Genomic DNA, 10,916 nt, shown 5'->3' with positions numbered 1-10,916 from the left:
TGTTTGCATAGTCAACTTACACACAGCTCTGACACACACACTTATCCCACCAGACATGCCACCAGGGGTCTTTTCATAGCCTTTTTTTAATGTATGTAGTTCTGTCCTTGAGCTGTTCTTGTCCAATGATGTTCTGTATTATGTTTCATGTTTTGTGTGAACCCCAGGAAGAGGAGCTGCTGCTTTTGGAACAGCTAATGGGGATCCTAATCAAATACCAAATCGTCGTTGGACGCTAACTACCAAATCACCGATAGCCTATCCTTACCCAATAGATCATGCAATCTTTTAATGCAAATGTTTCAATGCAATGTTTCAATGCAATGTTGGCGGCCTGGAACGTACCGTATCTCAATGTGCGCAAAACGCGGTGACGCCACGCCAGTAATCACAGCAACACGCGACCAGGAATTACAGGAGAGGACAGGGAACAGACAGAAAACAACCGACTGCTTATTTTACCAAGAAAAAATGAAGGGTTCTGAAAACAACAATTGATTAAGGCGAGTTTTGGCGAGGTGGAGAAAATAGAGAGTCTGTCTTTCTCTCCCCATCTCTCTCTTTTTACATCTCTCGATGAGCGTCTGCATGAACTATACTGTTATCTTGATTTGGGTCTCTGTCTCTGATGAGGTTACCGTTAATAGGCTAGTCAGTGTATGGATCAGTGATGCGACATGTCCTATTTAACATTTCAGTAGATTAGTTTAAAAAACGGATTCAATGCGCATATTTCTTAGCTTATTTAGCCTAGTTCAACAAGAGCTACTGTTTACTAGGAGAGAAAGGGAGGAGGGTTAGCGTAGGCTCGTTATGTAGTGTTTTCTCCCTATAGCAACAGTAGTCTGCACTGCAGTGCTGTTTTATAATGCAGAGAGAGAGGCTGAATCGGGGGTAATACAGGCTATATTTAAATTTCCATATTCAGACCCAGAGTGCCCTCAATTAAACAGAGACACATAGAAAGCACTGTTTCTAGCTCTCTCTTCTCTCTCCGGGGATGTTGTATTATTCAACAGTAGACGGAGGATGTTGAGAGTCATAGGGAGAAAGGGATAGAGAGGTGTGGAAGTGTCCTGTGCTGTGTGTGAGGGATGAGTCAGCACAGATGGATAGAGAACGGGACAGTTTATAGAAGGCTTAGCTTGGCTGATAGAGACAGGAGAGAGTGGTGTCAGATTTCTCCTGGTGTGTGTGTGTGTGTGTGTATTGATTAGGCAGAAGGTCGTGAGGTTGAGGGGAGGACAACACTGGGCAGACTTATAGCAGAGTGACACAGAGAGGAACTGAGATTTACCACTGCTTCAACACACACGGCTGAAACCAGGACAAAACCATAGACTATTGAAAGAGGGACGGCGGGTGAGGGGAGATTGTAGGACGAGTGTGGGGGAGCAGCAGCCATGGCAGAGAACTATATGTACCAGCATCTGTCCTACGAGATAGAAGAGGAGGAGAAGGAAGAGAGGAAGGAGAGAGTGGGAGAAAACATGGTAAAGTCTTATGTACAGTGTCAGACACTGGTTGATGTTGTTGTTGGTATGTTGACTGTGTGTGTGTGTAGATGACGGAGGAGGGGACAGAGTGGTTGATAGATCTGTTAACAGACGTTCAGCTGCAGCAGTACTTCCTGCGTGTCCGTGATGAGCTGAACGTGACCCGCCTGTCACACTTCGACTACGTCAAGAATGAAGACCTGGAGAAGATCGGCATGGGGAGGCCAGGTGTGTGAAGTCATATCCTATTTTAAAGTGTAAAAAATATCAAGGAAAGCTATAGTAGTGGATTTACCATGTCTATTCCTCTAGAAATGGTCCCAATCGCAGTCACAACGTGGTCATGTCACAGTCACAACGTGGTCATGTCACAGTCACAACGTGGTCATATCACAGTCACAATCTCGTCATATCAATCAAATGTATTTATATATAGCCCTTCGTACATCAGCTGATATCTCAAAGTGCTGTACAGAAACCCAGCCTAAAACCCCAAACAGCAAGCAATGCAGGTGAAGAAGCACGGTGGCTAGGAAAAACTCCCTAGAAAGGCCAAAACCTAGGAAGAAACCTAGAGAGGAACCAGGCTATGTGGGGTGGCCAGTCCTCTTCTGGCTGTGCCGGGTGGAGATTATAACAAAACATGGTCAAGATGTTCAAATGTTCATAAATGACCAGCATGGTCAAATAATAATAAGGCAGAATAGTTGAAACTGGAGCAGCAGCACAGTCAGGTGGACTGGGGACAGCAAGGAGTCATCATGTCAGGTATTCCTGGGGCATGGTCCTAGGGCTCAGGTCCTCCGAGAGAGAGAAAGAAAGAGAGAATTAGAGAGAGCATATGTGGGATGGCCAGTCCTCTTCTGGCTGTGCCGGGTGGAGATTATAACAGAACATGGCCAAGATGTTCAAATGTTCATAAATGATCAGCATGGTCGAATAATAATAAGGCAGAACAGTTGAAACTGGAGCAGCAGCACAGCCAGGTGGACTGGGGACAGCAAGGAGTCATCATGTCAGGTAGTCCTGGGGCATGGTCCTAGGGCTCAGGTCCTCCGAGAGAGAGAAGGAGAGAATTAGAGAACGCACACTTAGATTCACACAGGACACCGAATAGGACAGGAGAAGTACTCCAGATATAACAAACTGACCCTAGCCCCCCGACACATAAACTACTGCAGCATAAATACTGGAGGCTGAGACAGGAGGGGTCAGGAGACACTGTGGCCCACTCCGAGGACACCCCCGGACAGGGCCAAACAGGAAGGATATAACCCCACCCACTTTGCCAAAGCACAGCCCCCACACCACTAGAGGGATATCTTCAACCACCAACTTACCATCCTGAGACAAGGCTGAGTATAGCCCACAAAGACCTCCGCCACGGCACAACTTAAGGGGGGGGGGGGGGGGGCGCCAACCCAGACAGGATGACCACATCAGTGACTCAACCCACTCAGGTGACGCACCTCCTCCAGGGACGGCATGAGAGAGCCCCAGTAAAGCCAGTGACTCAGCCCCTGTAATAGGGTTAGAGGCAGAGAATCCCAGTGGAAAGAGGGGAACCGGCCAGGCAGAGACAGCAAGGGTGGTTCGTTGCTCCAGAGCCTTTCCGTTCACCCTCCCACTCCTGGGCCAGACTACACTCAATCATATGACCCACTGAAGAGATGAGTCTTCAGTAGAGACTTAAAGGTTGAGACCGAGTTTGCGTCTCTGACATGGGTAGGCAGACCGTTCCATAAAAATGGAGCTCTATAGGAGAAAGCCCTGCCTCCAGCTGTTTGCTTAAAAATTCTAGGGACAATTAGGAGGCCTGCGTCTTGTGACCGTAGCGTACGTGTAGGTATGTACGGCAGGACCAAATCAGAGAGATAGATAGGAGCAAGCCCATGTAATGCTTTGTAGGTTAGCAGTAAAACCTTGAAATCAGCCCTTGCTTTGACAGGAAGCCAGTGTAGAGAGGCTAGCACTGGAGTAATATGATCAAATTTTTTGGTTCTAGTCAGGATTCTAGCAGCCGTATTTAGCACTAACTGAAGTTTATTTAGTGCTTTATCCGGGTAGCCGGAAAGTAGAGCATTGCAGTAGTCTAACCTGGAAGTGACAAAAGCATGGATTAATTTTTCTGCATCATTTTTGGACAGAAAGTTCCTGATTTTTGCAATGTTACGTAGATGGAAAAAAGCTGTCCTTGAAATGGTCTTGATATGTTCTTCAAAAGAGAGATCAGGGTCCAGAGTAACGCCGAGGTCCTTCACAGTTTTATTTGAGACGACTGTACAACCATTAAGATTAATTGTCAGATTCAACAGAAGATCTCTTTGTTTCTTGGGACCTAGAACAAGCATCTCTGTTTTGTCCGAGTTTAAAAGTAGAAAGTTTGCAGCCATCCACTTCCTTATGTCTGAAACACATTCTTCTAGCAAGGGCAATTTTGGGGCTTCACCATGTTTAATTGAAATGTACAGCTGTGTGTCATCTGCATAGCAGTGAAAGTTAACATTATGTTTTCGAATAACATCCCCAAGAGGTAAAATATATAGTGAAAACAATAGTGGTCCTAAAACGGAACCTTGAGGAACACCGAAATTTACAGTTGATTTGTCAGAGGACAGACCATTCACAGAGACAAACTGATATCTTTCCGACAGATAAGATCTAAACCAGGCCAGAACTTGTCCGTGTAGACCAATTTGGGTTTCCAATCTCTCCAAAAGAATGTGGTGATCGATGGTATCAAAAGCAGCACTAAGGTCTAGGAGCACGAGGACAGATGCAGAGCCTCGGTCCGATGCCATTAAAATGTCATTTACCACCTTCACAAGTGCCGTCTCAGTGCTATGATGGGGTCTAAAACCAGACTGAAGCATTTCGTATACATTGTTTGTCTTCAGGAAGGCAGTGAGTTGTTGCGCAACAGCCTTTTCTAAAATTTTTGAGAGGAATGGAAGATTCGATATAGGCCGATAGTTTTTTATATTTTCTGGGTCAAGGTTTGGCTTTTTCAAGAGAGGCTTTATTACTGCCACTTTTAGTGAGTTTGGTACACATCCGGTGGATAGAGAGCCGTTTATTATGTTCAACATAGTAGGGCCAAGCACAGGAAGCAGCTCTTTCAGTAGTTTAGTTGGAATAGGGTCCAGTATGCAGCTTGAAGGTTTAGAGGCCATGATTATTTTCATCATTGTGTCAAGAGATATAGTACTAAAACACTTGAGTGTCTCTCTTGATCCTAGGTCCTGGCAGAGTTGTGCAGACTCAGGACAACTGAGCTTTGAAGGAATACGCAGATTTAAGGAAGAGTCCGTAATTTGCTTTCTAATAATCATAATCTTTTCCTCAAAGAAGTTCATGAATTTATCACTGCTAAAGTGAAAGTCATCCTCTCTTGGGGAATGCTGCTTTTTAGTTAGCTTTGCGACAGTATCAAAAAGGAATTTCGGATTGTTCTTATTTTCCTCAATTAAGTTAGAAAAATAGGATGATCGAGCAGCAGTAAGGGCTCTTCGGTACTGCACAGTACTGTCTTTCCAAGCTAGTCGGAAGACTTCCAGTTTGGTGTGGCGCCATTTCCGTTCCAATTTTCTGGAAGCTTGCTTCAGAGCTCGGGTATTTTCTGTGTACCAGGGAGCTAGTTTCTTATGAGAAATGTTTTTAGTTTTTAGGGGTGCAACTGCATCTAGGGTATTGCGCAAGGTTAAGTTGAGTTCCTCAGTTAGGTGGTTAACTGATTTTTGTCCTCTGGCGTCCTTGGGTAGGCAGAAGGAGTCTGGAAGGACATCAAGGAATCTTTGTGTTGTCTGTGAATTTATAGCACGACTTTTGATGATCCTTGGTTGGGGTCTGAGCAGATTATTTGTTGCAATTGCAAACGTAATAAAATGGTGGTCCGATAGTCCAGGATTATGAGGAAAAACATTAAGATCCACAACATTTATTCCATGGGACAAAACTAGGTCCAGCGTATGACTGTGACAGTGAGTGGGTCCAGAGACATGTTGGACAAAACCCACTAAGTCGATGATGGCTCCGAAAGCCTTTTGGAGTGGGTCTGTGGACTTTTCCATGTGAATATTAAAGTCACCAAAGATTAGAATATTATCCGCTATGACTACAAGGTCCGATAGGAATTCAGGGAACTCAGTGAGGAACGCTGTATATGGCCCAGGAGGCCTGTAAACAGTAGCTATAAAAAGTGATTGAGTAGGCTGCATAGATTTCATGACTAGAAGCTCAAAAGACGAAAACGTCATTTTTTTTTTTGTAAATTGAAATTTGCTATCGTAAATGTTAGCAACACCTCCGCCTTTGCGGGATGCACGGGGGATATGGTCACTAGTGTAGCCAGGAGGTGAGGCCTCATTTAACACAGTAAATTCATCAGGCTTAAGCCATGTTTCAGTCAGGCCAATCACATCAAGATTATGATCAGTGATTAGTTCATTGACTATAATTGCCTTTGAAGTAAGGGATCTAACATTAAGTAGCCCTATTTTGAGATGTGAGGTATCATGATCTCTTTCAATAATGACAGGAATGGAGGTGGTCTTTATCCTAGTGAGATTGCTAAGGCGAACACCGCCATGTTTAGTTTTGCCCAACCTAGGTCGAGGCACAGACACGGTCTCAATGGTGATAGCTGAGCTGACTACACTGACTGTGCTAGTGGCAGACTCCACTATGCTGGCAGGCTGGCTAACAGCCTGCTGCCTGGCCTGCACCCTATTTCATTGTGGAGCTAGAGGAGTTAGAGCCCTGTCTATGTTGGTAGATAAAATGAGAGCACCCCTCCAGCTAGGATGGAGTCCGTCACTCCTCAGCAGGTCAGGCTTGGTCCTGTTTGTGGGCGAGTCCCAGAAAGAGGGCCAATTATCTACAAATTCTATCTTTTGGGAGGGGCAGAAAACAGTTTTCAACCAGCGATTGAGTTGTGAGACTCTGCTGTAGAGCTCATCACTCCCCCTAACTGGGAGGGGGCCAGAGACAATTACTCGATGCCGACACATCTTTCTAGCTGATTTACACGCAGAAGCTATGTTGCGCTTGGTGATCTCTGACTGTTTCATCCTAACATCGTTGGTGCCGACGTGGATAACAATATCTCTATACTCTCTACACTCGCCAGTCACAATGTAGTCATGTCACAGTCACAATGTGGTTATGTCACAGTCACAATGTGGTCATGTCACAGTCACAAAGTGGTCATGTCACAGTCACAACGTGGTCATATCACAGTCACAATCTCGTCATATCAAAGTCACAATGTAGTCATATCACAGTCACAATGTAGTCATATCACAGTCACAACGTAGTCATAACACAGTCACAACGTAGTCATAACACAGTCACAACGTAGTCATATCACAGTCACAAGGTAGTCATAACACAGTCATACAGTCCTGTCTCTCCTCAATCTATTTTTCTATTTCTTTGTCCTGTAGCAATCCAAGATGTCACATATATAGACGATTGTGTGGCAGTGTGTCAGAGGGAGGCTGACAGTATGTAATGTATTCTCTGTGTGTTGCAGGACAGAGGAGGCTGACAGTGTGTAATGTATTCTCTCTGTGTTGCAGGACAGAGGAGGCTGACGGTGTGTAATGTATTATCTGTGTGTTGCAGGACAGAGGAGGCTGATGGTGTGTAATGTATTCTCTGTGTGTTGCAGGACAGAGGAGGCTGATGGTGTGTAATGTATTCTCTGTGTGTTGCAGGACAGAGGAGGCTGACGGTGTGTAATGTATTCTCTGTGTGTTGCAGGACAGAGGAGGCTGATGGTGTGTAATGTATTCTCTGTGTGTTGCAGGACAGAGGAGGCTGACGGTGTGTAATGTATTCTCTGTGTGTTGCAGGACAGAGGAGGCTGACGGTGTGTAATGTATTCTCTGTGTGTTGCAGGACAGAGGAGGCTGACAGTGTGTAATGTATTCTCTGTGTGTTGAAGGACAGAGGAGGCTGACAGTGTGTAATGCATTCTCTGTGTGTTGCAGGACAGAGGAGGCTGACAGTGTGTAATGTATTCTCTGTGTGTTGCAGGACAGAGGAGGCTGATGGTGTGTAATGTATTCTCTGTGTGTTGCAGGACAGAGGAGGCTGACGGTGTGTAATGTATTCTCTGTGTTGCAGGACAGAGGAGGCTGACAGTGTGTAATGCATTCTCTGTGTGTTGCAGGACAGAGGAGGCTGACAGTGTGTAATGTATTCTCTGTGTGTTGCAGGACAGAGGAGGCTGACAGTGTGTAATGTATTCTCTGTGTGTTGCAGGACAGAGGAGGCTGACGGTGTGTAATGTATTATCTGTGTGTTGCAGGACAGAGGAGGCTGATGGTGTGTAATGTATTATCTGTGTGTTGCAGGACAGAGGAGGCTGACGGTGTGTAATGTATTCTCTGTGTGTTGCAGGACAGAGGAGGCTGATGGTGTGTAATGTATTCTCTGTGTGTTGCAGGACAGAGGAGGCTGATGGTGTGTAATGTATTCTCTGTGTGTTGCAGGACAGAGGAGGCTGATGGTGTGTAATGTATTCTCTGTGTGTTGCAGGACAGAGGAGGCTGACGGTGTGTAATGTATTCTCTGTGTGTTGCAGGACAGAGGAGGCTTTGGGAGGCAGTCAAGAGGAGGAGAGCTCTCTGTAAACGCAAATCCTGGATGAGCAAGGTACAGCACACAGTGAGTTTGAATTCCTCTTAGCTGTGTGTGTGTGTGTGTGTGTGTGTGTGTGTGTGTGTGTGTGTGTGTGTGTGTGTGTGTGTGTGTGTGTGTGTGTGTGTGTGTGTGTGTGTGTGTGTGTGTGTGTGTGTGTGTGTGTGTGTGTGTGTGTGTGTATGCGGGCATGCATGGCTGTGTGTGGGCATGCATGGCTGTGTGTGTGTGTCACGATCGTCGTAATGAGCGGACCAAGGCGCAGAGTGATTGAAGTTCCACATCTTTATTACGGTGAAACTTTAAACAAAAAAAACAATAACGAACCGTGAAAGTAGTGATGCACAAACACAAAACAATATCCCACAAACACAAAACAATATCCCACAAACACAAAACAATATCCCACAAACACAAAACAATATCCCACAAACACAAAACAATATCCCACAAACACAAAACAATATCCCACAAACACAAAACAATATCCCACAAACACAAAACAATATCCCATAAACACAAAACAATATCCCACAAACACAAAACAATATCCCATAAACACAAAACAATATCCCACAAACACAAAACAATATCCCACAAACACAAAACAATATCCCATAAACACAAAACAATATCCCACAAACACAAAACAATATCCCACAAACACAAAACAATATCCCATAAACACAAAACAATATCCCACAAACACAAAACAATATCCCACAAACACAAAACAATATCCCACAAACACAAAGCAATATCCCACAAACACAAAACAATATCCCATAAACACAAAACAATATCCCATAAACACAAAACAATATCCCATAAACACAAAACAATATCCCACAAACACAAAACAATATCCCACAAACACAAAACAATATCCCACAAACACAAAGCAATATCCCACAAACACAAAACAATATCCCATAAACACAAAACAATATCCCATAAACACAAAACAATATCCCATAAACACAAAACAATATCCCACAAACACAAAACAATATCCCACAAACACAAAACAATATCCCATAAACACAGGTGGGGTAAATGGCTACCTAAATATGATCCCCAATTAGAGGCAACGATTACTAGCTGCCTCTAATTGGGGACCATACAAAACACCAACATAGAAATATTGAGCTAGAACACCCCCTAGTCATGCCCTGACCTACTACACCGTAGAGAACCAAGGGCTCTCTATGGTCAGGGCATGACAGTGTGTGTGCGTGTGTGTGCATGTGTGCGTGTGTGTGCATGTGTTTTTTTGTACATGTGTGTGTACGTGGTAAAGTCTCTCTAAGCTGTAGTCTCTGTGTTTGGGCCAGCAGGTGTTTCCAGGGAAAAGACCTGACTCTGACTCCGACCCACAGCAGCCCCGGGGGGCATCGCCCACCTTGATGACTCCAGGTGTGTGGGTGTTTGACATATTCTTGACATTATCCCAACTCCAGGCTTATCATTTTTTAGATTTTGACCTACTCAAATCAAATCAAATGTATTTATAAAGCCCTTCTTACATCAGCTGATGTCTCAAAGTGCTGTACAGAAACCCAGCCTAAAACCCCAAACAGCAAGCAATGCAGGTGTAGAAGCACGGTGGCTAGGAAAAACTCCCTAGAAAGGCCAGAACCTAGGAAGAAACCTTGAGAGGAACCAGGCTCTGAGGCTTCTGACTGTGCCAGGTGGAGACTATAACAGAACATGGCCAATATGTTCAAATGTTCATAGATGACCAGCAGGGTCAAATAATAATAATCACAGTGGTTGTCGAGGGTGCAGCTAGTCAGCACCTCAGGAATAAATGTCAGTTGGATTTTCATAGCCGATCATTCAGAGTATCTCTACCGCTCCTGCTGTCTCTAGAGAGTTGAAAACAGCAGGTCTGGGACAGGTAGCACGTCTGGTGAACAGGTCAGGGTTCCATAGCCGCAGGCAGAACAGTTGAAACTGGAGCAGCAGCATGGCCAGGTGAACTGGGAACAGCAAGGAGTCATCATACCAGGTAGTCCTGAGGCATGGTCCTAGGCCTCAGGTCCTCCGAGAGAGAGAAAGAAAGAAAGAGAGAGGGAGAGAGAATTAGAGAGAGCATACTTAAATTCACACAGGACTGCGGATAAGACAGGAGAAGTACTCCAGATATAACAGACTGACCATAGCCCCCCGACACATAAACTACTGCAGCATAAATAGTGGAGGCTGAGACAGGAGGGATCAGGAGACACTGTGGCCCCATCCGATGATACCCCCGGACAGGGCCAAACAGGCAGGAAAAAACCCCAGCCACTTTGCCAATAGACAGCCCCCACACCACTAGAGGGATATCTTCAACCACTAATTTACCATCCTGAGACAAGGCTGAGTATAGCCCACAAAGATCTCCTCCATTAGTGACCTGTAAACAGTATTGTTTTAATTAGGAGTTGTTGTTGGAGTATGTTAACTCACATAACTATATGTATATGAACGATTATTGCGCCTGGTGTTTAAAGGCTTAACCCCGTCCAGCGATGGGCCGTCGTCGGGGGCAGCCCTGACCTGTCTGATCCGGGAGGCAGAGCTTCAGCTGTGTGAACGACTGGGAGACGGAACCTTTGGAGTCGTCAGGAGAGGAGAGTGGACCGGACCGACTGGACAAGTGGTGAGTGGGTGTGTGAGTGAGTGAGTGAGTGAGTGAGTGAGTGGGTGGGTGGGTGGGTGAGTGAGTGGGTGAGTGGGTGGGTGGGTGTGTGAGTGAGTGAGTGAGTGAGTGAGTGAGTGGGTGGGTGG

General features: G+C 45.3%; 1 protein-coding gene across 3 annotated transcripts in view; it reads left to right on the top strand.

The window, feature by feature from the left end:
- The first annotated feature begins 374 nt into the window (after nt 1-374).
- The window catches only part of LOC110489646 (activated CDC42 kinase 1), a 22,774-nt gene continuing 12,232 nt past the window's right edge, over nt 375-10,916 (top strand). Inside the window, exons 1-5 of one of the 3 annotated variants that reach the window (XM_036943811.1) lie at nt 375-503; nt 1,565-1,724; nt 8,086-8,156; nt 9,479-9,557; nt 10,640-10,788. In XM_036943811.1, the coding sequence (XP_036799706.1) occupies nt 1,565-1,724; nt 8,086-8,156; nt 9,479-9,557; nt 10,640-10,788 (459 nt within the window). In that variant the 5' untranslated portion in view covers nt 375-503. Of the gene's footprint in view, nt 504-1,564; nt 1,725-8,085; nt 8,169-9,475; nt 9,558-10,639; nt 10,789-10,916 lie in introns of all 3 variants that reach the window. The other 2 variants (XM_036943810.1, XM_036943809.1) reach the window with 2 other exon arrangements.

This window comes from Oncorhynchus mykiss, chromosome 15 (genome assembly GCF_013265735.2).
Source record: "Oncorhynchus mykiss isolate Arlee chromosome 15, USDA_OmykA_1.1, whole genome shotgun sequence".
Lineage (NCBI taxonomy): Eukaryota > Metazoa > Chordata > Actinopteri > Salmoniformes > Salmonidae > Oncorhynchus > Oncorhynchus mykiss.
The sequence above is the reverse complement of the archived record's forward strand: the minus strand, read 5'-3'. Positions and strand labels throughout refer to the sequence as shown.